Source organism: Corvus moneduloides, chromosome 4 (genome assembly GCF_009650955.1).
Source record: "Corvus moneduloides isolate bCorMon1 chromosome 4, bCorMon1.pri, whole genome shotgun sequence".
NCBI classification, from domain to species: Eukaryota; Metazoa; Chordata; class Aves; order Passeriformes; family Corvidae; genus Corvus; species Corvus moneduloides.
In genome coordinates, this window is record NC_045479.1 from 44,912,457 (window position 1) to 44,939,430 (window position 26,974).

Here is a 26,974-nt window from a genome sequence, read left to right on the forward strand (position 1 = left end):
GAGCTGGATCTGTCACCAGTTTTGTTAAAGGTGAATTTCCATCTACCCTGACTCATCGGAAAAACCTCTCACTGGTCACCTGCCCTTATTGCTAAGTTCACATCTTGAAAGGGCAAGTAGTGCATGAATAAAAACCCATAGCAACCTCTCACATAGAGAAATTCTGAATGTCAGAGATGATGCAAGAGCTATTTGCTAACTTAACACAGATGTTTCTTACAGGTTTGGACTTGTCTTCTATTAAAATGTTTTCAAATGCTACAAAACCTAGAAAAGATACAATGGAAAGTACCTTGACATTCACATGCTTACTTCTTCAGAAGTTTTTGTCCTTAATGGGAGGTTTTTAGAAGGATGTTTTCCTTCAAAGTTTGGCAACTTCCAGAACAAGCTATACATCAGTACTTAACACTTGTTAGGAAACAAAAAAACTTATATACCACTCTTGAATCAAATGTACATCTGAGAGAGTTTACTCTGACAGGAATGAAAAATTATTTTATATATCCTGTTTTGTCTGTGAACAAAAAATCATTTCTTGCTTATCTGTTTCAAGGGAAAACCACTATACCTGTATATTCTGTTTAAAGTGTAAGTCAGGATGCCCTCTGGTTTGTATACATGTAAATGAATTCTATCAAATTACTGAGTGGAAATCCAGTAAGTCGCATCAAATTACATTTCCAGACTTACATAGATTTTCTAAAAAAAAAAACCAAAACAAACAAACAAACCAAACTCTAAAAATCAAGTCTTCATACACTTTATGTAAACAAGACCATATTTCTACTCAATCTTTAACTATCCAACCAAATTATATCTTCTTCTATGCATTTGCTGTTGGGTGCTATGTTTTTTAATGTATTCAAACATCCCACTAGATTTTAATCAAAACATTTTGATTGATAATATTTTTGTGTTACAGTTTAACAATGACATCTACAAAACATAATTAACATTACAAAGTAGATAAATTAAATGGTTGATTTGTGGGGGTTTTGCCTTTTCTTTTGCCCCAGAAGATATAAAGAACTAGAAGCAAACATACAGGAGATCCTAAGCATTTCTTAATCTTCTAATTCCCTTTATAAAACTCTATGACAGACAGAAGACCAAACATTCTGCAGAAAACAAAACAAAAAAGAGAAATTAAATAAGTTGATTTTCAACTGCAGTGTCATGTTAAAGCATGACAGTTACGTGTTAAAGCAATTTACATACAAAAATTCTATGAAAAAGATTTGAAAAATCCACCTGCTGATATCCCTATATCTACATAGGCAGAGATCCATCACTAGTCATAAAGTAATATTGTTCATCATCTCAGTCTCTTTGACCTTCATTTCTTTCAAGCTACCGTGGAGGACAAAATACTATTCTCTTTATTTACAAACGTAATCCCATTTGATATTAATGGAATTATTTTGCTAGTGTAGTTAAAGATTCACTTACAAGAGCCTTTTCAAAGAATCTTTGTGGTACATAAATGCTGTCTGGCTTCTGTCTGTTCCACTCATCAGCTGCAGAGTTTCTTCAGTTTGTTGAAGAATAAATTCTTCTTCTGGTATCAAATACTATTTTCAGGTAGTTTTTAAATCACTCAGACATTGTATCTGATTGTACTGCCAGATAAAAAGTTGCAGTAAGTTTTAAGAGTTGCCATGGGACTTTCAAAGTGTTCAGCAAGTGAGCTACAGTGTGTAACTCCACACAGTACTGAAATACTCCATGGTCTTTCACAAATCTGTAGAAACCTATAACCACTCACAAAAGACACTACAGTGATGAAACTATTCAGCCACCTCGGACACATGAGGTTTAATAATTCAGCCACAACCGTCTTCCATCCATCACCAAAGTCACTAAGAACATGGCATCATAAAAGTAAAAATAAATAAACAAATAAAAGGCAGTATATAGACTAATACATGAGTTACTGTCTACTTGCTCAAATAGAGGTATTTGCAATATGGGATTATAATTCAATTTGTTTTTGTATTTACTCCATTAATTGACAGCTTTTCCTTTACATCTTTGAGAAAGAGAACTAAATACGAGAACTTTTCATTAAAATAGTAAAAAGTTTTATTACATGTTAATAGCATTACATTATACACATATCCAGCTTTAATATATGTGGTCTGGCACGCAGTCTGAAGCTAATGCTAAAAATCTAATGAGGTCCATGCACAGCAGTGAATGCTATGGGGGCCAGGAATATTCATATGTTGGCATCTTGCCATCTCAGTTATAAGGGTAGGCATAATTTGACCCATTGTGAAAATGCCTTCATCACTTCCATACTGTGAAGAAAACCCAACAAACCTGTAGGGTTTTTACTTTCTTACTATAAGCAAGCCCATGTCCTTTAAAATGAACTAATGCTCACCTATATTTGGACTAAGTTTGACCTGTCATTTTTCAGAGAGAAAAGACACAATCTGTATTTATTACGAAATCTCTATAGTTAAGAAAAATCAGTGTTTGTATTTACACTGGATAATATTTGGAAAATCACAACTGGAATATAGGCCTCTCTGCTGCCTCTCAAACAGCCTAAAATAAGTGTTATCTCTGATACACTATCCTAGACCCAGTGAAACTTAAATTCCTTTCAAACCATGGCCAGGCAGCAGAAGGAGAAGTGGAGATCAACCTGTCTGTGTGAATCAGACACCATCTGAAGATCTCAGTGATAAAATACTGGCAGAGAAATGCTACTTTGTCTCCTTTACCAGCAGTGGAAATAGCTGAGCAGAATCCTTGCAGAGCTGCAGCTCTGGACTCAAGCCATGCCATCTTTATAATCCTTTCTCTGGGTTTGACTTAAGAGATGGTTATTGGATTCAACATATCAGTATATTGAGTCTATTTTCAGTGGAGAGAAATGTGCACCTCTAAGAGCCTGCTGCATCTTACCCTACTGTAGATGTTTGAAACCACCCCAACTATACCTCGATGGCTCTGCTGACTGTAAAGATCAGCAAGTAAAATCAGGTGGAGATGTATCTACAGCAGCCACCTAAAATAAGCACTCAGGGTCCCTTTCCTTCATTCCAGGGACAGCAGATATGAAGAGATGTGTCCCAGCAAGGTATGAGCACAGCCTGAGCGAAAAGCCAGTCACACTATCCAATGAGGTCCTGCTGTTGTCCTGAAATCTTCCATGATCTGTTCTCTTCGATTGTCTTAATATTTTTGTAGTCATAACTTTCATATTGACATTTCAGTCACATGTCCCTGTCTTCTACTGTGTTTCTCATCCCTGATCCATCCTGAGAATATCCAGTGGCCCAGCTGGACTAGAGGAGACTTTGCACACTTCAAGAAGGGTGGGACTGAGAGGCAGATAGAGTTTGTTGCAGGATGGAAACCAAAGGTAAATTTGTGCATACACTTAAGCATCACTCACATATAACTGTCTGTAAGATTTAGCTGTCTGTGTTATCCTCTGTACCTGTCTGGCTAGGTTATGTTAAATTGAAAAAAGGCAGCTTTCCAGGGCAGAGATTGCTCAGGAATTAATTTTTCTATGCTCTATGGAGGGCTTAGACAAGTATTAAATTATAATAATACTAAGAAGGCATAACCAACATTTACAATTATGTGAATATTTTTCACAGCTTTAAAAATGGATTTCCAAACTCAGTTGGTTTTCTCTTGCTGCTGAACAGTCACATGCTGAACACACTTGCAGTGTGGATGCTACCATTCAGAGGGACAGAAAATGCCTGTACTCAAAAACTAGAACTGAATTAATCTGTGCTCTTACTTAACATTAGCCTCAAAAAACCCCTTCTTAATACTAAGCATTCCTTTTTAGGGTTTTTTTCCCTAATTTTGCCGGTTTGTTGCTAAAGCTTGTTAAGTTATGAAAAAAATCTGTGAAACAGACAGAATTTCTAAAGACATGTAATTCTATAGCATACTTGAGTCAAAGGATCATGATCCTGATGGTCTTCACTTGTGGAGGGCAACAAAGATGATTAGGGAACTGAAGCATTTCTCTTGCAAGGATGGGCTGAGAGAGTGGGGCTTGTTCACCCTTGAGAAGAGATGACTGAGAGGGGACCTCACCAGTGTCTACAAGTATCTGAAAGGAGGGTGCCACGAGGATGAAGCCAGGCTCTTCTTGGTGGTTCCAAGCAATAGGACAAGAGACAATGGGCAGAAACTGATGCACGGGGAGTTCCACCTGAATATGAGGAAGAACTTCTTTACTGTGCAGGTGACTAAGCACTGGAACAGACTACTGTGAGAGGTTGTGGAGTTTCCCTCACTGAAGATATTTAAGAACTGTCTGGACACAATCCTGTGCAATGTGCTCTGGGATGACCCTTACTTGAGCAGGGAGGTTGGATCAGATGATCCATTGTGGTCCCTTCCAAACGTCCCCATTCTGTGATTCTGTGTGATTTAATACTTTGCTCTCTCAACATGAGATTATTGCAGTAGCAATGTTGAACTACACCATAAATAAAATGTGCCAACATGTTTTCACAGTCCAAATAAATAACTTCAAGTAAATAAATAACTCCATCACACAAAATCACTTAGAAATGAAATTAAACAGAGCCTCTTGCTTTGTATTATAAAAATATGGAAGAGTGCTCAGGACAAGCTCTTTCACATAAGATTCTTCTCTATATTCAGCAACTCCAAAGTCAAAATACTGGAATTTTATTTTTCAAAGTCAAAAGGATAGTTTAATAGTTATTTTGTATGAAGACAGCTCTGCTTTTCTACCCAGCATGCAATATCAAATAGCTTGATACATCCTTTATTTTCATTCACACTTTCATTACGGCTCTGTAAAGTACAATCATTTAGTACACATTCTCCTGAATCTTTTTGAAACATCAAACAAAATGTAAAATTCAAAAGGAGAGAAAACAAAGCACCAGAAATCTTACAAGAAAAACAGTATTTCCTTTCTAATCCTCCCAGTTCTAACCATGAACCACAGTGAGCACTGAACAGTGGTGGACCTTAGGAAACAAAACTGAACTATAGGACTCTATGCAGCTTTAAAGTCCTTGTACAGCAGTGATAAAGTGAGTGTCCCCTTGAGTAACTAATGATAGTTACTCAAGTAACAGATAGCTTTTTAAAGAGAGCTAAGTGTCTCAGAAATACTCTCCGCTGGCAGAGCTAATAATATACTGGAGAGTAAGGACCCATTGGTTCTTCTCAAATTCTTTTCTGACCTTCAGTTCAACAGTCTAACATGTCTAGGATTACGAACAAAAGTCATGGGCCTTCAATGCTCCTCTTCCTTCCCGCAGCCCAAATGACCTAATTTTTCACAGAGCTTTGGGTGAATTCACACAAGGCTCAAACCACAGACAAACACAAAGGGGAGAGCACAGCACCACATGAAGAAGGTTTTTGGCCACATACATGTGACCCAGATTCCTTTCTTAGCAGCTAGATTCAAAGGAGCACACATCAGGCAGATTACAATGAATTATCTTCCCACTTAAGCTTTCAGGCAGAATTCATTACACTACAAGGACCTGCCATCAAGTAACAAAATTTTCACATGAAAGTGGAAAGCTGAATCTTAACAGCAATTACTAATTTTCATCTATTAAAGTATCTTAGTGTGTGTATACCTAATATAAATGCTTGAAATGGGAAAGTCTTTCTTTCTTGTTTGTCCAAATTTAACTCATTTCCTAAGAGAAGATTTGAATTTACAAAACAACCAGCTTCTGTTTCTTTTCCTGATGTAATTTTTGCAGAAAACACTTTCTAATTTGGAAAGACATGCAGTTCTTACCTAGTACCCTAAGAAGAGAAATCAGCAATATTTTCACAATAAAAGGCCAGTGGCCTTTTCTGCAAAGTTAACTGGGAATGATGTTATAAAATGCCCCTACTAATAGTGATTGCAAACTAAACATTTATTTAACTTTTTGTAGCCTTATCTAAACACCATTTGCTCTAGAGGAAATAGAGTGACTAGGCAGCCTCAGCAGCCTGAGTGGAACATTAGGAGAGTGTACCTGCATGACAATAAGAAGGTCAAACACCAAGATGAAAGAAGCCAAGAAGGCTCTTGAGACCTCATCACTTGGCAGAAATCCACGATTCAGCTTGTCCCAGCTGATCCAGTCAGTAGTGATGACAAGCACAACTACAGAGGTCAGAGTAAACAGAACCGTCCTGGAAGGAAGAAAAAAATAGTTCAGAGAGAATACGATAGTAATGAAGATGCATCATTCTATTTTATCTGTCTTCTAATGGTCAACTATTATTTTATCAGTACTTTTCCAAGGATGAAAACAGACCGAAGAAAATTAAGTGCACAAACAAATCTTTTTAATTTAAAAAATTATTCTTAGTGAAAAGAAATTTAGTAGCTAGTACTAAGCACGTTGCAAAATTAGGCTGGAGTATATCACTCTGGTTCTTCATTCCATATTTTTCACTGAAGATGAAAACCAATTAAGTAAAATAGGGGAGAAATAAAATAGGAGAGAAGTAAAATGTACCAAGGCCTGCATGATCTAGGCCAAATTCAAATCAACTAATTGAGAGAACATTGTTTAAGGCACCAGAGACATTAGAACCTTTGCAAATCTTTTCTAAGCTGTAGGAGCTATAAGACTCTAACTGTGAAGTCTAATTTTTATACAGAAACATGTCTTCATAAAAAAAAATTTCAATGCACTAAATTAATGTTTAGCAAATTCTGGGCATTTTAGAAAGATTTTGCTTTGTATTTTCCCAGATGTCATTTGGACAAGTTTTCAACAATTTTATGACTTTTCTGAGAAGTCAGTGAAGAGTGAATCAAAAAAGTATTAAAGCCTCCATATAAAAGCTATGAGAATTCCAGAAGATACATGTGACTAATACATACAATTCTGGAATGCAGTATTTAAGAAAATACCTTTCTCACCTACCCCTGAAAAATACCTCTGCATCATTTCCAGGAGAACTTTGGTGATATCTTAGAGTTGGCAGCAGTGACTGATTGAATTTCTGGTTCTGTGGAAGCTGGAAAATTTAGCTGGTAGTTTAAGGGTGAGCAAGGCTTCTTCCAGTAGCCATAGCTGTCAGTAAATCTGTGCTATAATAGTCTTTGATATGCCCATATCAAAATCTGAATGCGTGCACATGGCTAAATAATTGTGGCAGGGTGGACTTTTTTCTACAGTAATAATATCTCATTTTCTTCATCTACCAAGGGCTGTAAAATAAAGTGAAGAATATTTCCCATGACACTTCTAAACAGGACAAATACTCAGCAGAGGAGAAAAAAATCTGTACACCAGTGCTCACAGGCTACCAGTCTGTATGCATTTCTTTTTATACAGCAGCCTTGTCTGTGTCTGTGAGGAAGTGAAAACAAATATGCATATAGGCAATAGTATAATACATTTGGACTCCTAAACATCATTCTTCTGTGACATGATGGGCTGCACTTCTTCAGAATGTATTGAGACACAAAATTACTTGATTGCTACCACCTTTACCTTCGAACATTTATTTTTGTTCTTAATAAATTAACTCAGTTACATGCAACACTATGGTTGACACCCTAACAATTTCACTCGAAAGAATTATGAGCATCTGGGCAAACAAAAAACCAATGAATTAGGCATATTAGATGTAATTAGACCTAAAATAGTCAAGCTTCTTATCCCAAAACATTTGCTTAGCTACCATCCCAACTGTCAGTACCTGAACCTGACTGTCTTTTCTACAAGCTCCACTTTGGCACAAACCCAGAATAGTTTACTGTGGGAAGACAATTCTCTCTCTTGCATATAGTCTCTTGAGACACCCAGAGGTGTTTTCTCCTACTTATTTCACCTTCATATCTGAAATTCTCATGGTTAACGTTCTCACTTTACCTGAAAAGTTCTCCAGAAAGAAAACAATCCTCAGCGCTTGTCTGCTGGCCAAGGCAGACTGCCCCAGCCACTAGGCACCCTGAATTTCCTTGACCTCATTCTGTGGAACCACCTCTCCTGGGGCAGAGGAAGTTTAGAACCATAATTCAAATTTGAGTATTTTGCTATAGGAAGCATATACCCAGAAGTTATGCTCAAGACTATTCTGCCTCAGTCCTCTTGAATTATGCATTTGCATTTGGAGCAAGAGTTCAAAGCATGGAAGGTCAGACTTTGGCATGTAGACAAGCAAAGCCAGACATATTTTTATTCATGCTTCATTGACATGCATGCAAAGACTGATGTGTGTGCTCAAGTCCTGATTTCCTTGAGGAAATGCATATGCACTTAGAAAACTGCTTCGTTATTCATCCTGAAGTGTCAAATAGGGAGGGAAGGGAGCAGAAAATGGGCTGCTAATAGAATAAGAAAATGTGAGACCAACAAAAAGGTTAGAAATAGACTTTTGAAATGGTTGCACTAAACAGCGTAATTAGCACTTGGTTGTATTTTTGACCTATGATACTGGAACACAGCAAGATATTCAATATATGTTTTCGGAGTTGTGATAAACTGAGCTTGTTTGGGTTAGAGTTCAGTTCACTTCCTGTGAAAGTACAGTGCTCTGGAGATTAAGAAAAAAAAAGAAAAGATGAGGGCTTCATTTAACTTGACATAACTTGTATTGGATAAACCAATGTGAGCTGCCCTGCAATATCTAGCCCAGCGTAATTTGCCCTTTATTCTGCAATGCACATTATTGAGAAAGAGCTACACTGTCAAACTTTTCACAGCATTGCTGGCAGGACCTCTCCTCATTACAGAAGGGGAAAGGCTACAAGGTGAAGGGCAAGAGAGGACTGACTCTTCTCTGTACCAGGCATTAAGAATTGCAATTTCTATCTCTAGTTCACAAAGGAAATACACTTTTATATTTCACTTCTAATTCTAGCTTACTGTATTGAATGATTATGTGCCCTGGGCACCTATTCAGCTGCAATAACACACATTTTACAACCTACTGCATAGTCCTTAAGAGTGTAAATAAACACTATCCAGACCAATAGCATACTGAATAGTTAAAATTATTAGGCAGGTCCAAAAAAGTCACTACTGTGCTTATCACTGCCAGTGATGATTTAAAATCACCAGTGCTACACTGAACGGGGGGGGACAAAAGGGAGGAGGCTGAAAGAGAAGAATTTTTACTGCCAGAAACCTCTCAAAAAATAGGCAAATTTTTAGACTGTATATCTATAATAATCTTTGATTGCCAGGACTGAGTTTGGTCTTGAATTTGTCAAACCAAATCACTCATGCTGAACTGAATCCATACTACAGGCCCTCATTTGTCAACAGAAGACTAATCTAGTTCTCAAAAACTTGGCAAGGTCCAAAACAGATGTATCTGCCTTTCTCCTCCTTTCCACAACACTTTCTTGCACTATAAGCTTTGACCAAACTGACCAACTTTAAATCTATCACCCAGCATATTATACGTTATGAGAGGTTGTGAACCACATGGACCAGAAGCCTGAGAAGGTTTTGGTCACTAGTGGTGGTTCCCTTGTGGCAGACAGGGTCATAACCTAAACCCTGTAGAGAGAAAACACAACGAAATGCTGTGATCTTATGTCCTGGGTGCTTGGAGACACGTTCTTCTGCTGTTCAGCATGTCCTACCTCCCACACCAGGAACTTCCTAAGCAGAGCCCATGAGGTCACGACTCATTCTCTTGCAGCCCCAAGGCAGTACCACAAAACCAGCCATAGCACACCCTCTCCAAACCAACACCAGAAGTATCTTTGACTCCATGCAGACACACCTTCAGGAATCAGTCTGTTATTTGCCTGTACTGAGCGAAAAACTGAACAATCTGGAATTTGTCCCTGGAAAGATAAAAGACAAGCTAATAAATGCATACATGTTCACAAAACATTTAACGTGGGAAACAAGAACTGTTTCCAGTCTGAGTCTCACGATTCTTCATGTCTAAATCAGCAGGGCAAAGTATATCAAAAACGGATTCTGGTGTGTGATGGTACCTCATTTCTCAAACTGTAACATAAAGAAAATGAAGTTTTTAATTCAAATGTTAAATACAATTCTTTGCACAACACTACCTTCTCTTACTTGTGACTTTGAGCTGCTCATTTTTAGAGATATTTAGAATTTTCTTGTCTTATATGACCCTCTGCCATATCTTTTATGATGCTACAGCTTTGATGATCAGATAGTAATTCTGTTGAGACCAACTGAAGAGATGAAAGACAAACTTTAGTTGTTTTCCTCATTTTCATTTTGTCCTTTTTGAGAAGCAAAGAGCATTATCTTGCCCTTTGACTACACCTTTTCCAGAAAAAACCACCTACCTGTGCCTAGTCAAAAGTAGCTCTTAGATTTGTATGACACAGTATTCTGAGAACTTTTCATCATAATTTCACACATAATTGTCACTAAGCTAGATCATTTGGAAAACATTAGACATTGCTACCACGGATTCCAAGTATTGCTTAATACAATGTTTGTTTGGGATGGGACACTTTAGACAGGACCAAAGAAACAGTCACGCTCCTTAGGGCTGCCCTTTGTGGGAATGGAGTGTCTGACATTACTCCTGTCCCCACCCACATCATACTGCCAGCTCCTGGCAGGTCTCTGCACTTCCCTGGGGTTTCCCCAACTCAGAAACCACCCCCCATATGTCACAATCCCTCACTCTGCTGTGGAATGCACCTGCACTGGTGCTGATTGCCTTGGCAGTTTCTCACTACCCAAATAGCTGCAAATACCCTGTGAAAATAGATACAGAGAGGGAACAACAAATTTTACCGCTCTTTATATTTAAAAATGCTTTCCAGTCCTCAGGAAAGAAAGATCATCCATCGAGTCAAATACTCTACATAATTTTTAATCTCAGATTCAGCACTGGCCAAATATACAATTGCACAAGGTACAATAACTATAAAGAACAATGCTCCTGCAGATGTTCACATACAAATGCCAACAATTTTTATTTTACTTGTTTTAATTAAGAAAGGCTCTGTTATTTAATATGTCAAAAATAGCAACTCTAAACCCATTTAAAATAAAATATTTAGTCTGCCTGTTGCTTGGTGTCAGAACCACTTCTGCAACTAAGCAAATATAAGGGACAGATGCTCTGCTGGTGAAAAGCATCTGTGTTCCCTGGAGCAGCATAACTTCAATCCTCCAGCTGGCCACTGCTCTTCTGCCCCCACGGGACAGTCCTCTGAAAGATGAGAGAGCAGGGACTCAAGATTTCTGCCTTTATCAGCAGCTACTGCAGTGCCACAGAGTGACACAGTTGGTGCTGAGGATCCCGTATTCACTGCATTTGTGCAGCGTGGGCTGACCTGAGCACCCATCCATAGCTGTAGCACACCAGGTGTGATCCCAGAAAGCAGTGTCCGCTTCAGATGTATCCAGAAGAAATGCCACTCGTGCACCCCAGAGCAATCCATACTATTAACCAAAGGGCAGGTGGAGAGATAACTGGCAGATCCTCTTCAGAAATCTGCTACTGAAGTGAATTGACAATACAAACAGACCCTAGAAATCTAGGAATATTTGGAGAGTTAATTACATTGGATCTCTTTCGCTAAAATAAGGTGCTTGAACCTGATGGAGACAAGTACATGGCAGACATATGGAACAATACTACTGCCAGATTTCAGAGCACTCCCCATGGCATGCCCTGCAGATGTGAATAAGTGGGAGAAATTATATTAATGCAGATTACCACCAATAAGACCTAATTATCTGAAGTTAAATATCAATTAGAAGAAAATGGTTTATAATTCAAACTTTGAATTGCATTATCTTTTTAAAGTCCTTGTCACCACAATAGTGTATGTCTGACTTCTGTTCTGTTGAAAGTAATGGGTAAGTAATTCAGCATTTGCCACTAACTACCAATTCTGAAACACCTGTTCTGAAACATTCCCTATGTTCTCTGTGGCTCATAACTACTTATTAATAGCAGATACTGCACATTTTGAGAACCATACATTCCCAGTTAAGACTTCTAAACAATGCTTGTTGTCATTCTGACTGGTAAGCTAAAGAAATAGGACACTGCAGAGTATAAAGGATGCTCTGAGTTTGGCGAAACTCGAATTGTTTATTCTGCTTTTTTATACATTCACTTACTAATCCTATGGGTTTTCCAAACCACAAAGATGCAGGAACAGCAAGGTTGGGGCCTTGCTGGGATCGCATTGGCATGCCTTTTCCAACCCCAGTGTTCCTAGTGCTCTAGGCTCTTTGACTCTCTCAACCCTAACTCAAACAAACTTTCCCGCAAACCTTGCTATCTTTTGACTGTAACAGTTGCGATTTTATTAGAGTGTATCAATATGATTCCAGAGCTATCTGGGATTTTGCACAAAGATTTGTATAAAGCCTGAAATTACATTTATGTTAATATACAAAGGAAACATTTTGCTATGTTTCCTGTAATAAAATTAATAAGATTAGGTAATGTAATCACATGGTGAAATATTAGCATTCTAGAGAGCATCATTTTTTTATTACAGGTAGAAGCATCTTTGAGTTTCCTTTTGCCACACCATTAATTTACTAAAATGAAATTGTTATCTATTTCAAACAGCAGCTCATTTAAATTAAACTCATCACCATAAGCTTTAAGTTTCAAATGCCATTTCCTATCTGTGACACAGAAAAGCAAAAACAGTTTATGAAAGTTCATGGTCTTATTTGTAAAAAACATTTTCTTTCACCCTATGTCATATGCAAGTTAGTATAAGACTCACATGAATCATATCCAAGGCACTCTAATTCATGTTCAACTTCCAAAGTTAGAAGTTAATTGCTTAATTCCAATAGAAAGCATTTGGAAAAAAACCCAAGCCAAAACAAAAGACCAAACACAATTCTATATAAGATAAAGAGAAGCCATTTTTCTGTTTTACTTTCAGATGGATACATCACTTATTTTGTCAATGGAATGGGGAGTTGAAGACAGCTGCTCAAAAAACAACAGAAACAGGATTTTGAAAAATATTTTCAGAGCATCAAATGTGCCTTAGGATAGACCTGCCTGGCAATTTTTCAGTGAAAATGGTTTATATTCAGACAAGGGCAGTTCATCAATATGCAAAATTTACCTGCGAAAGGGATGATTTCTGTAACGTGAGGGAAGCTGTGTCAGAACTGGGCACAATTCCTGCACCTCACTGTGGCTGAGGAGCCAGGAGTTCGGGCAGTATCTCAGTTACACAAGATGATACAAACAGTGCGGGGGCCATTTCCTGTTCCGAGTAAGTCAGACCAGCTATTTGAATATTAGTGCTAATGAGACCAGCTGGATGCACTAACAAGTAGGTTTTTGCATGCTGCAGATTACTGTTTGTTCAGACTTTCTCTAGCTGGAGCTGGTCTGCTTGGTATACATGAGTCAACATTAGTCATGACATGAGTCAACCATTCTCTGGACAGAGATTTCCTACACCCACGTGTCTTAGTGCATAGGTATTCCCATGGTAAGTCCCTGGTAAGAGTGAGGTAAAGGCTGTTCATCAGAGCAGCAAGACATGGGATCACATGCCCAAACATACAAAACAGGGTCTTTGGCTTTCAAGTTTCCAGCATCCTCAGCAACTGCTAGAAACTGGTTATGAGAAAAAAACGTTATTGTCCTCCACTTCTCAGTTATCATTAAATACTCAGTAAAGTCTTAAAATCGTTGCAATGTAGAACAGAAAAAAACTTCTGAAATGGAAAAGACATATGTCTTAACATTTAGAAGGAAAATCCTATTCCAAATGCATTTAGATGGTAATTGAAATGCTATTCTAAGAGCCTAAAATTAAGCTTTTCAGACCTAGAGCAGGAGCTAGAAGTATATCTGAACACCGCCTTGATTTTCCTGAGTTGAAACACATTATTAAATTCTAGTTTTAGAAACAAGCAAGACTGTAAGTGTGGATTTAACACCATATTTTCAGTCCTATGATCTGCATTATTTGGATTTCTAGATGATTGATTTAAGACAAACTGATTTTCAGAAGACACAATTAAAAACAACCAAGTCAGAAAAGTGGTAAAAACTAATTAATTAATAAATCAATTCTTTCATTAATAAAGAACTCAATTACATCTCAATTTCTGAATTTAGTGGCACTGTTTGTACTCACGATTTATTTCATCATTAAACCTGATCAATGTTTTACTATATAAACAACACTCTGAATGTTTCCTTCAGGATATTCTAGACTAATATTTATTTTCTGCATTTAAATTATTCAAATTTTTTCCCAAATCACAGTGAGGTCAGCTATATTTTATCTAGAGCCAAGTGAAAAACTGATCATTACTTTTTTAAAAAGAGATTATTTTTTCATATGGGTTAATTTAGTACAATTAAAACATTTTATAAGGAATTCAGAATCAGCCAGAAATTTATCCATAGAGGTTTTTTTTTCAGAAGTCTACATGTGAGTTAACATATCTAATCTTTCACTACAGTCGATAGAGATGTAGTGTGAGATTTTGTTGCCTAAACCAAACTTAGTTTAATATGATTTGGGCCACTGTGGAGTACCTTGGTTGGTCTTCAAACCTTGCAACAGAAGGTCTCCTCTGAGCCCTGTGTCATGTCCACCAGGCCTGTGCATGATTTGAATATACCAAAGCATTTCAAACTGTAGTCAATGCCTGTGTTTAGGCACCTGAATTCCATCTTTATTCAAATGATGGAGTCTGGAAAATGACACAGGTGACTATAGGTAAGTTTCGGCTTGTGTCAAGCTGCATGACCATCATGTGCATTGGCGAGAGCTCCATTGGCTGTGGTAGGAGCTGGCATGTTGACAGCCTTAATCAAGACAAAACCCACCAGGCACCTGAACCCAGAGCTGAATCTCAAAACTGAAGTCAGTTCTTGATTTTTTAATTTCTTTAAAGAAAACAGTGAAAAGCCTGTTTGAATTGAAAAAAAAATGCATTTTATGTAGGAATTAGCAACACTCATATTTGAATAAAATAATGGAAAATTTCCATTTAGAAGCTATCAAATGAAATCAGTCACTGAAAAGTTGGGGTTTACTTGCTTTTTAAAACACATTTTAGAAAACTGAAATGATTTCACATAGAATTTTGATGTGGCAGTCTTAAAATTAGCCTTGCAAGTTTTTGAAAAAAAAACAAGAACAGTCCCCATAAAATTTCCCATAGTATGTGTGATAATAAAACTATCCCTCAGTCACCAATCAAGCAGCTCCAGAGCCAGCACAATTCCCAAATGGAGGAACCTCAGGGGGAGTCAAGAGAGCTGCCAGAAACCCTCAAATATCATAACAGCTGCTGAAGGGACCAGGGCAGGGCCAGGAGCACCAGCATCCAGGCCTTCCCATGTCTGAAAGAAGCTAGGAGGAGCACCAGTGACCAGGAGTGATGCCAGCAGGGTGGGCACACGGGGAGTAGAGCATCAGTTCAGGCAACACTTGTCATGGAAGGATGTACAGAAAGGGCACTTTAGCCCTGCAGCTCAACCAGGGAGCAGTGGCATCCACCCGGCAGAAAGCCACGGCCCCTCTGACCTCTGCAGCCACCAGGAGTGACACACCTGCCCAGACAGAGCTCCAGTGGGAACACGCTGCCGCCACAGTGCCAGGCTGTGCCCGGCTCCCACGCCAGCACCAGAGGGCAGCAGGAGGAGGGGTGTGGGATGAGGGGTATCAGAGAGCGAGCGAGAGAGAGAGACTGCTGAAATTTCACCCAGCCTTCCCTGATAAAGGCCCAACAAATAGACAGGATGCATGATTTGGAGGATTCCCTGTCCTCCCTCTGCCTGTCTGGGCACAGTGACTTAAGGGACAGGGGCAGTGGTGACAAGTCCCTGCCCTGAGCAGCAGGTCTGTCTCCTCTGTGACTGCCCCACCTCCCCAGGTGCAACAGGTGCGAGCCCCTGCAAATGGAACCCATCAGTGACAAGGACAATGGTTCATCCAGCAGGGAGGTGTCACCAAGGCTAAGTCAGCCTATGCCCTGCATCAGTACCACTTTGATGATCTTAAAGGTCTTTTCCAACATGAATGCTTCTATGCTTCTATGAGTTACAAAGAATAAAGGATAAAAATGGGACTTATTTTATCTAAGCAGAACATACAGAACATGTTGTCCTTGCCCAGACACTGTCATGTTGCTGCTCTTAGAAAACATTTATGATAAGTGGGTGGGAGAGCTGTACAGTATACACTTACATTGTCAGGGCTTCTCAGACAACATATTATATCCACAACTAAAATTAAAAAATACAGTTCAATTTTAGAATAAACTAAACATAACAGTTCAATAGCTTTCTAGGTTCTTGATTAGATTAGCTGTATAATTTATATATACAGTACTTCTTTGGAACAAGAAGTTTCTCATTATTTTAGGCTTCATACACCATCATATCTATGGGATATATTTTCTCATTCATCAAGATGTTGTGCTTGTCACAATTATATCTGTGAAAACCCTATCAAAGTAAAACCTAATTGCAATTGTTTTGAACTGCTCTTAATTTTTTTTCCCCCAAAGCATTTTAAATAAATACAGGGTTTTTCATCTAATAGCTTGATTATATTTTGATTAAATGTACTTCCAAAACAACTCCAACATAAAAAAAAAAATCTAAATCTTTAATCTTGCTTCTGGAGCAACACATTTTTATGTCAAAAATCTTTCAAAAAAATATCAATTTCTCCTTAGTGAGAAAAGAGCATTACTAGACAGCAAGCTGAGTGCATGCCGGGCATGTCTGCTGGCAGCAAAGAAGTCCCAACAGTGTCCAGGGCTGCAATAACAGAGGCAAAACCAGTAGATCAAGGGACATAACTTTACTCTACACATGGTAGACCATATCCAGAGTATCACATCCAGTTTTTGGCCAACCATACATAACAAGCACCAATAAAGTTAAGTGGAGTTTTTAAAGTGGAGTATTTTAAAGCTTTACTGGTTGGGAGCTGAAGCACTTGTCCTGTGAAGAGAGCCTGGGGGATGGGAGAACCTAATAGCTTCCCCCCACCAAATGTGTCTGGGGAGGTGAGCAAGAATGTGGAACCAACCTCTTCAAAAAAAGTGAATGACAGAATGACAAGAGAATTGATACCAACTCAAAAGTTGTCTAGAAAATAAAGGTTAATATGCCTTATTTTTCACAAGTTGAGCCAGTTCCTGTATAAGCTTGACATGTCTTCTTAAAAAACAAAGAAACATACCATGCAAATTACTGTGATTTTGACCTCCTGGAAAGTTAACCTTTCTAACAAGAGAACAGGACTAGAAATAAGACTAAGCAAAAAGAAGTTAATGACCACTCACCAAAATACATCCTGACAGCCAGTGCTGTTCCAATAATTATATGCTCAGCTCTGTGAAAATATTCATATTGTCACTTTTTCAGTGAAAAATAAACTTTAGACATTTCCAGGAAGAAAGTGCACAAGAAAACTTGGGAATTGTTATGGCTAAATTCACTAAGATGCCCAGATACACATTTGGTTAAACGTTGAGTTTTCCAGGAAATAGTTATCCCCCTCAAACAGAAACTTTTCAGTATTTTAAGACAAAGTCCTGGGTTCTATCCTGAGACTAATCTGCACTCTTTTCCAAATTGTTCCAGTGAAGAGAAACCAGATAAATTCTGGAAGAAATAGCAATATTCAGGGAACTCAGCAAAGATGCTGTTTTAAAACCATGCAGGCTGAGGCTTGTCCCGCACCTGCCGCACAAAGAGAGGTGCAGGGGCTCAGAACAGCAATCATCCATGTAGATTGGATCCTGATGCTACTGGCTACCATGAGGAGATTGGGGTCTCACTAGTTCTGATCAGGAATTCCTTCCCATGGATGAGAATCATTTATCAATTAAAGTTTAATCAATAATCATGCTTATTTGAAAATTTTGGTTTTCTTACAAAACAGCAATCAAAAATTTTATTGCAGGATTTCCAACAAAGTGTAAGCAAAGATCCCTTTCCTCCAGAAATAATTTGTCATCCTTTACCTTCCATCCTTGGTGTCTTTGACTTCTAACATTCTAACAAGTAAGACAGTGTTAAGATGCTCAGAATTTACCACCTCAGTCACATATAATTTTATATTGGAAAAAAACCCATTTGCTTTTAGCTGACATTCGCTCCTGGCTGTTAGTACTCTTTCAGTTTTAAACCTGTTTCTTCCTTCTTACCTGTCCACTTGACCTGACTTAGTTCTGAATGGATTTCCATATAGTTTGTTACTTGTAATAGAGCCTCTTTGGCCCTAAGATCTGATGGTTTTTTGTTGATCTGAGGCTGATGCAAAGGACTAAGGATGCCATAGCACAATTTAAGGCAGGGGAGTAGTAATGGACTGCTGAATGACACTGCAGAGTTCAGGCAGTAGGGATTGACAGGAAGTGCTAAAAGCCATCAGTTTTCATTTTTTTTTTTTCTGGGGTATAATCAGAGGCATTTGTTTCTTCTCCCATAGTTTTCTCTCGTGGATCTCCTTAAGGGTTATAACCGCCTTGTAGAAAGACTTAAAGAGTGATCAAAATCACACCTCTTATGCCTATCCAGCAAGGTAATTCTTTCACCAGACCCAGGCTACAAGCTGGGGACAGGCCTTTTATCTTGCCCAAGGAATAGATGAGCTGTCTGGACAAGGGGACACATCTAGGTGAGGTTAGATATCCACCCAGTTTATCTCCAGAGACCCAAATACTACATCAGATTTTGCTTTGCCTGCGTGATTATACTGTGCTTAAAATAGTTTAGGTGCTGCTAAAGAGACCCCAAGTTTAACAGAGATTGTGCCGACCAAATTTTATTAAACATATGTTTCATGTTTAATATTCTCTTTTACCCCCCACTGACTGAGTCCCCTCTAGTTTTACAGGTATATGATCCTTTTCTTCCTGTAAAGCACTTCAGCACGTCTGTTTGACAAGCATAAAAGCCTACAGGCTGCCACCCCACCACTTATATGATTGGTCAATTAATCTCCAGCAAGCACCTACAGAGAGAAGCTAGAGGAATACTTTTGGAAGGGCTGTATTTTGGAGTGTGTCACTTTCTCTCTAAACAGGGAACCTTTGTATTGTTGATGAGACTTTGAAACAAATCAGAATTTGGAATAGATGGACGCACTTGGCTTCTTTGATCAGCCACTGGAGAGACTAGAATCAGCCAAATTTCCAGACTTTTGTATTGCAAATAACTACATCCTTTTCACAAAGGTCCTAAGAAGGAAGACAGCTTTGGGAACTAGATATAGCATCTCAGAAAGCTTCGTTTAGTCATTTGGATTAACTTTGTTAGTATTATCTTCAGTTTTCACCTAGGTCATTCAGTCATTGTACAGAGCTGATATTAAACTAATTTGACCAGTTCTTCACTGAGGTTTTTGGTTTTATGTTCTTCCTGGGAGCCCTGAAAATAACTGTCATCTCTAGCTAAGAGGCCGTGAAAGATGAATGTGACTTACAATCATCCCTGGGACTTTCCACCCATTACTGGCAATCTATCACAGACCACAGATGTCTCTGAGTTGATAACCCCATCAATGCCTACTAAAAAAAAAAAGAAATCTATTTCATCTGAGGCAGTGGCCACCTTCAACTAAGTTAAAGCAGGTTTTCACTACACAGTGTGGGTATTCTGATATTTTATTTAGGGAGGAACAGACTTTACATTTAAAACTCCCCAAATATTGTTAAATACTATATTAGATCAACTGGGTTTTTTTAGTTTGAGAAGCGTTCATAAATGCTACAACCAATGGTTGCTATTATAGGCATTTCATTCTGCATTTAAAGGTGGCTTCAGGTATGGATTATGCAGGACTGGGGTGACCACCAGTTGTCTTATGAACAGTAATTGCCGAATGCCACAACATCTTTTCTGAAGCCACCTGCCTGCTAAGCAAGATGTCCATAACTGCATTCAGAATATTCTATGGCCCACAAGTTCTTGAGAATATGCTTCTAGAATAAATTTTAACAATGCTTCCAGACACTAATGTTGTTACCAATTTCTCTGTCAATCAAATTATACTTTCCCTGAATTTGCATAAGTCTAAATGCTGGGAAAACACATATTTAATTCTATTTAGATTTCTGGAATTAAATTTGCATCAAATTTGTTTAAAGAATGGGATATGTGCCCCTGTAATGAATGACACTAGCAAAACCTCTGTTGCTTTACTTCAGTGGGAATGACTGAACATATGAAGGTTTTTGGTTACAAGGCATAATTCAAGGAGAGTATATAGATCACCTCTTTCTTAAGAAAAAAAAAAACAAAAAAGTGGTTTTCATAATTCAGTCGGAAGAATAAAGACTACTTTATATCTGGACTGACCATGTGGAAAAGTATCCTCAAATCTCTTTCAGAAAGATGATAACAGAACAGCTCACGAAGTCAGAAAGTTTGGAACAAACTAGTACCTTAAGATCTGTGAATGCTGATTAAAATCTCAGCTCCTGCTTAACATACTATTCTGGCAGTATACGCCTGCTGTGTTGACACCTTGGACCTTGCCATCAATTTCATTCCAAACAGCTCTGACCTTGGTGCTCTTTAAAAAGGAATTGTTTAAAAACACTTTCAAGAGTTTTGTACTTACATTATTACACTTTGCAGTGATTTTTAAATCCCTCTCTTTTTGCAACCCAAGGCCTGCTAGTGATTGTTTAGTTTTCTTTCATTTATACTGGAAAACTTAATATTAGGTAGCAAATAGAAATTCTTCTTTAATTTTGGGTTGTTTTATAATGTAGTCACACCTGCTGGCAATAGAATGTTATTAATGCTCTTTCAGTTTGTTCATGTTGCAAAGAGAATGACAAAACTGAGCCCTAATTGCCAGTGTCCTAATGAGCATAGCCGTGTCACAAGGCCAAAAGGTTCCTGAAACAATCCAAAGCCCAGACCTTAGATGGCATTTGCAAATGGGATAATAATATCTTTTTTCCTCTTTCTGCTTATGCACGGAGAGACACGAAAGTTGAATCCTTCCTCTCTCAGTTCAAGGAGCTCTGGTTTTGTCCTTGTACTGGGAATTATCTCAATCACAGGAAGTCGTATCACTGCAGATATCCATACACCATGAATGACCTTAAAAAAAAAATGATAAAACTGAGGAGGTAAAATGAATAATAACACTACAAAGTAGAGATTCCTCTCTCCTAAAATTTTTTTAACCTGTTTCTATTTCCAAATTGGTCAGAAAACACAAAAATTGAGCATAATAAGATGGCTTGACAAGATGAATGGATAGTTAAAATTTTCACAAGGTCCATAGGAAGACCTTAACATAAAACTTTAGTTTGTGGCTGAAGCTAGGATGCTAAATCCTTAGCCAGGGAATTATATTTAAATGGTCTGATTATCTGGAGTACTGCAAGCCCCACAAATCTGATGGAGGTCAAATTCAAGATAAATTTTTATATATTTGGATGCTTAAAATAATATTATAGGATAGTAAGTTCAGATGGTTAAGGTATGAATATTTTGGCTATGACTCATTTTCCTGGAAGGGTAAAGCATTTTTCCTATGCATCACTTTCTGACTATATATGCCTAGATACTAGTGTCAGCTTTCCTTATTAATCTGTTCTTCCATTGAGAGGCAAAACCTGCTGTCACAAGACACATTAAAGTTTAGAATGCTGCATTACACAAGGTATGTAACTTCTGACACTGATAAAGCCAGATTATTTGCCCACATATCACAATCGAAAACCCAATCAGGTTTCTGATACAAGAATGATAAAGATATACATGTTGAGAATATTATTATTATTCAAAATCAGAAAATAGGTCTTTAAAAAAACCACGAACCAATAGCAAAACTCATTAAATGAATGTAAAAAGGAGTCTGATAAGGTGGAAACAAAAAAAACATGCACCAAGCATCAGAATTTTGCTTATTGAATAATGAGAAGATATGAACCAGCACTGTGAAGAACGAAATATAGAAGTTGTAAGAGGGAAGTACTGTCAAAGGTGAGAAAAGAGTTTAAGACTAAACAAATCAAGTGGGACAGCTGTCATCGTATGCTTCAGTAATCTATTTTTATGGATGCCATGGAGTTTATTAATCACTTCAAGGAAAACATCCCCTACACCTAACTGTAAAAAAAAAAGATCTGTCAGTATCTAAAACAGGATTAAAATTTCATTGACAACTACTGGGCTTTTATCATTGATTTGCAAAAGATGAAGGTCAGGTGCTTATTTTAACACACTTATGAGAATGTACCTTTTCACTAAGAAAAGCCAATCATCTTGATGGTTAAAGTCAGTATCAAAAGCCATTGACAACAACTGTTCAGAAGCACAAAGATTTTCTTAATTTTGCAACTTCACCAAGATTGCTTACTCTATGCCTGAATTGAAGGTCCTAAATTAATTCTGCTTCCTTATAAAACTAAATTACATGATATACTACTGACATCTCTGGTAACAGGGGTCATGTTAACAGCGTATTTCTTTCATTAAAATTATTGATATTATTAGCAGTTATAGATTTACTATCGATAGAAAAAGATTTTCCTCCAGACCTAAAGAAAATCTACTGGAAGCTCTGAGGCCTCAAAACCCCATTGCATTTAATAAAATAATGCTAGTGTCACTAGAAAGTAAATTTTCCTTCAATAGCAGCCTTGAAATTATATAAAGAAACATATCTGGCTTTAGTTCAGTGTTTACTTCACACAAATGCTTTTGCTTCGCTGTGCCATTATCCACCAGCAGAGTATGCCATTACTGGAACACAAGCTCTCACTGCACGAATGTTATTGCTTAAAGAACGTATTAAGATGCTGGTGTTTTCATTTGGGAGATATCCGTACATCTTCCAAAAGTAATTACATTGCCAGTAATCCTTTTAAAAGGCTCTCTTTGCTCAGTTGCTTTGCCAATAGCTCTAAGCTTGGTTACATGACAATCGCACTTCCTCATAGCGCATGAATTGGTAACAGATGAACCAGCTAATACACCGGTGCTCTCTGATCAGCCACAAACCATAGGACCTAGACCCATCAAAGGAAACAAACATGCTTTACAAAGCCCCAGATACTTTGGTTTTATTTATGGCTGAAAACAGCACAGAAAGCTGAAAATAGCACATGTCCTTTTACACATTTTGTGAAGAACAATTATCAGGAAATACAGACACTAACTTTTTAAGGACTGCTGGCATTCACAATGATATAATACAAGTAGCCTCTAACTACAGGACAAGCATCTGTTTCATGAAGGATAAAAGCAGTGATATGAAGATATGGGATACAGGGCATATCATGAAATACTCTAATAACACCAACAGATTCAGACTAAGAAGTTCTGCTAAATATTCAACCACTCCCTGAATTCAATCTGAAGACTATTTTCCATACTGTGAATCATGTCAAATTCATTAATGAATAAAAACTGTTAACCTGAGTACTAACCCTGCACTTTTCTACTGCAGAGTCCACTCCTTGTTCTTGAGATAGTGATTAAAAACAGCAACTGTCACTGCATCTGTCAGTCAGTGGATACATAGATGATGCAGGAGGCAGTGTGCAGAAGTGTTTTTGAATCATCAAGCAGCAGTACACAGAAAGGCAGAGAATAAATTAAACCAAAAAATAAGCCTCAGGCTGATGTGTTTGAACTTCACTGCAAACATTCTTCATACATATTTAATTGCTCCATTGAGACTGTGACTGTTCTGGAGATGTTCCAGGCATTATTTCCATTCCATTAGTACACTTGCAGTATGTGTACTCCTTAACCCAAAATGATTGATTCTATAAATGTCTTTCCACTTACTGACCTGAACACTAATTGAGGTTGTGTATAGATTAAAAGAGAGTGCATGCTTTTTGAAACCAGCCAACGTATATTGTAGTCACTTAAAGATCTTGTGGCGCAAGAAGAAAATGGTACTCCTAACTAAAAACATCAGTATGTGGTTTCACAGAAATGTTTCAGGTAGGAAAAGTTGGAAATCATACAATAGGTTGAAAAACTTTGTTAGGCAACACTTTAAACAGGAGCTTAATTCTAAGTCACACCTTTCTGAAACACAAAACAATAATTTTTGAAATACAATTATCACATACCAGATGCTTTTGTCTGTGCTTGCACCTTGTAAATTAATTCGCTTTGGGAGAAAGTGTAAATTTTTTACATTCTATAAGAACAAAACTTGAGGAGTTCAGATAATTTTATCAGTTCAGATGGACACAAGAGGAAAAGTTGAACATTTTAAAAACATCTTAATTAAAACTAAGATAATGTTATAAACTCCAAGTTATTCTACTATGAACTAAAACTTTTCCTGTTCAAATTATTAAAGGTAAGTATAATTACAGTACATCAGCTAAAATTTTGAGTAAGCCACCCTGAGGAAACAGTCCTTAAGATCTCCATAAGCACTGCCTTGATTCTGGATTAACCCTGAGGCGCTGGAGCGTATTCGAAGAAGGGCAACAAAGCCTGTGAAGCGTCTGGAGAACAAGTCCATATCACAAGTATATGGAATGGCTGAGGGAGCTGGGGTTGTTTAGCCTGGAGAAAAAGAGGCTCAGGAGAGACCTTGTTTCTCTCTACAGCTGCCTGACAGGAGGTTGTGGACAGGTGGGGTCAGTCTCTTCTGACTAGCAACAAGTGACAGAAGAGGAAACAACTTCAAGTTGTGCCAGGAGAGGTTTAGACTGGCTATTAGGATAAATTTTCTCACTGAAAGGGTTGTCAAGCATCGGAACCGGCTGCCCAGGGAAGTGCTTGGAGGGATTTAAAAGATGTGTAGATGTGGCACTTAGGGACAAGGTTTAGTGGTGAACGTGGTAGCACTGGGTGAACAGTTGGATTTAAAGGTCTTTTCCAATCTAAATAATTCTATGATCAACCTGAAAGCTACAGACAGTCTTAAATCCTTAGTACTTAAGACATTAAAATCAGTTATAACACAATTTGAAAGAAAAAATACCTTTTAATAGAGGTATGCTCATGCAGCTTGGTCAAGCTTATATCAGACATTGAAAGAATTCTTGGGAAACACTTATATTACACTTTATTTATAATGTTTACAAATGTGAGTATGTTATGCTTCATGTGACAGAATACTGGAGAGAAGCTTAGGCAAGAAATCTGGACCTGTCTTTGAGAGAAGTTTCATCCTGAGAACTAATACATTAAAAATGACATTGCCGGTGCTGTCTTCCACCAGACCCTCCAGATCAAATTTATACCATTTAAAACTGGTTGTTTCCCACTTAAATTCCAGCTCTTTCAACTCAGTATATCATTTCAAAGTCATATAAGATATTTCCAGCTTGTTTACTGTCATTGAAAACATGCCTCACTCTATTTCCTTCCCAAGACCTATGCTTCCTGTGCTATGCCAATTGGCCTTGAATATTTCAATAGATGAGGTCAGGTCAAAGTATGCAAATAACTGGAAGCTGACCAAGTGTTGAGGTCGATTTTTTTACCGGCACACCACTTCTGTGAGTGGCAAATATATGTTTATAGACGAGGGATTTAGTACATTTCTGTGCCATGTTTCTTTTTAAAATTAAAATTCCGGACAGTAACCTCCCTGGAGCAGTGAGTTCACTTCTCCTGGGCTGTGCAATGCTGGCACAGTGGAAGTCCCACGTAAGGGCATTTACAATAGCAGTTTGTTTTCAAACCGTGGTCAGGGGTGTTTAAAACCATAGAAAATTAATTTTCTAAAAGTTATAAATTTATTGTTTCAGTTTATAGTAGAGATCACAGAATCAGAATGACTTGGGTTGAAAGGGAATTTAAAGATCATCTTCTTCCAACTCCCCTGCCAACACTTTTCACTACACCAGGTTTCTCAGAGCACTGTCCAACCTGGCCTTGAACACTTCCAGGATCACTCTCACAGGAAAGAATTTCTTCCTCTCATTTGGTTTAAACCTACCCTCTTTCAGTTTAAAGCCATTCTCCTTTATTCTATCATGGCATGTCTTTGTAAAAAGTCCCTCTCCATCTTTCTTGTCAGCCCCTTTAGTCATTGCAAGGCTGCTACAAGGTCTCCCTGGAACTCTCTCATCTTCAGGCTGAACAACTCCAGCTCTCTCAGCCTCTCTACCTAGAAGAGGTGCTTTGAATAAAAATTCAAACCAACCCATCTAAATGAAAAGTACCATGTATGAAAAAGGAGCTTCCACTGGAGCTACCAAAGGCGCACAATCTCAAAGAGATTTGTTCAGAACTGGGACGAAGCTGTATCTAGTATTTTTATAATAAGAAATACCTTCCTTTTTCATTATTATTTTAAGCGTAGAATTGAATAAATTAAAACTGTCATAGCAAGTCACAAAACTGAAACGAAAACCTCCTTCATTTTAATGTAATAATTTGATAATTTCTTGGCCCTTGCCCTTTTTCCTTCTCAATTCTAAGACAGTCTTTAATAAATGAAATTGAATTCGGATTTTTCTATAGCAGAACGGGCAGAATCTCATAGGATGTGTAAAAAAGAAAAGGGGAAGCAGCAAACAAGGGTACGCTAACAGCAAAAAGCAGTAACAAAGCTTTGAAAAATATGAACCTTTCTCAAGGCTGAATAAGTTGTTTTCCAGCTGTTTTCACTGGCTTTGCTTTACCTCTCAGCCATCACAGACAAGGGCTGATGCCCTTCCCACTGAAATCCAGAAAGATTTACTCTTTGTCTGCATGAGAAACAGCTCTGTGCTCACCAATGCGCCAACACAATCAGTAATACAAAGCAAACAGCAGTAAACTGGAGTAAAGGTGGTTTTGACTGAAGGAATAGATCTATCATTTCAGTACATAAAAAATCTGAAAAGACGGAAAATGTCTAGTACTGTATTAAAAGTACTGTTATTTACACACTATTTACTGAAGCTCTTTGATTAGTCAGTATCACAAAATCACAGTGTTCATCAGGATAACTTCCTGCTAGACAAAGCATGCTCAAATATGCATGGTCTGAAATTTAACTGGCACCTGGTTTTGTAAGGGCTTAATTGCTAACATGATTTTTTTGCATTAGAAGAAGAAAAAT

At 37.9% G+C, this 26,974-nt stretch overlaps 1 protein-coding gene across 7 annotated transcripts in view; it reads right to left on the bottom strand.

Moving 5' to 3' along the window:
* Positions 1-26,974, bottom strand: part of TMEM117 (transmembrane protein 117) — a 204,677-nt gene that overhangs the window by 38,584 nt on the left and 139,119 nt on the right. For all 7 annotated transcript variants that reach the window (XM_032106939.1, XM_032106938.1, XM_032106937.1 and 4 more), the window contains one exon: positions 6,009-6,168. In XM_032106939.1, the coding sequence (XP_031962830.1) occupies positions 6,009-6,168 (160 nt within the window). The remainder of the gene's footprint in view (positions 1-6,008; positions 6,169-26,974) is intronic.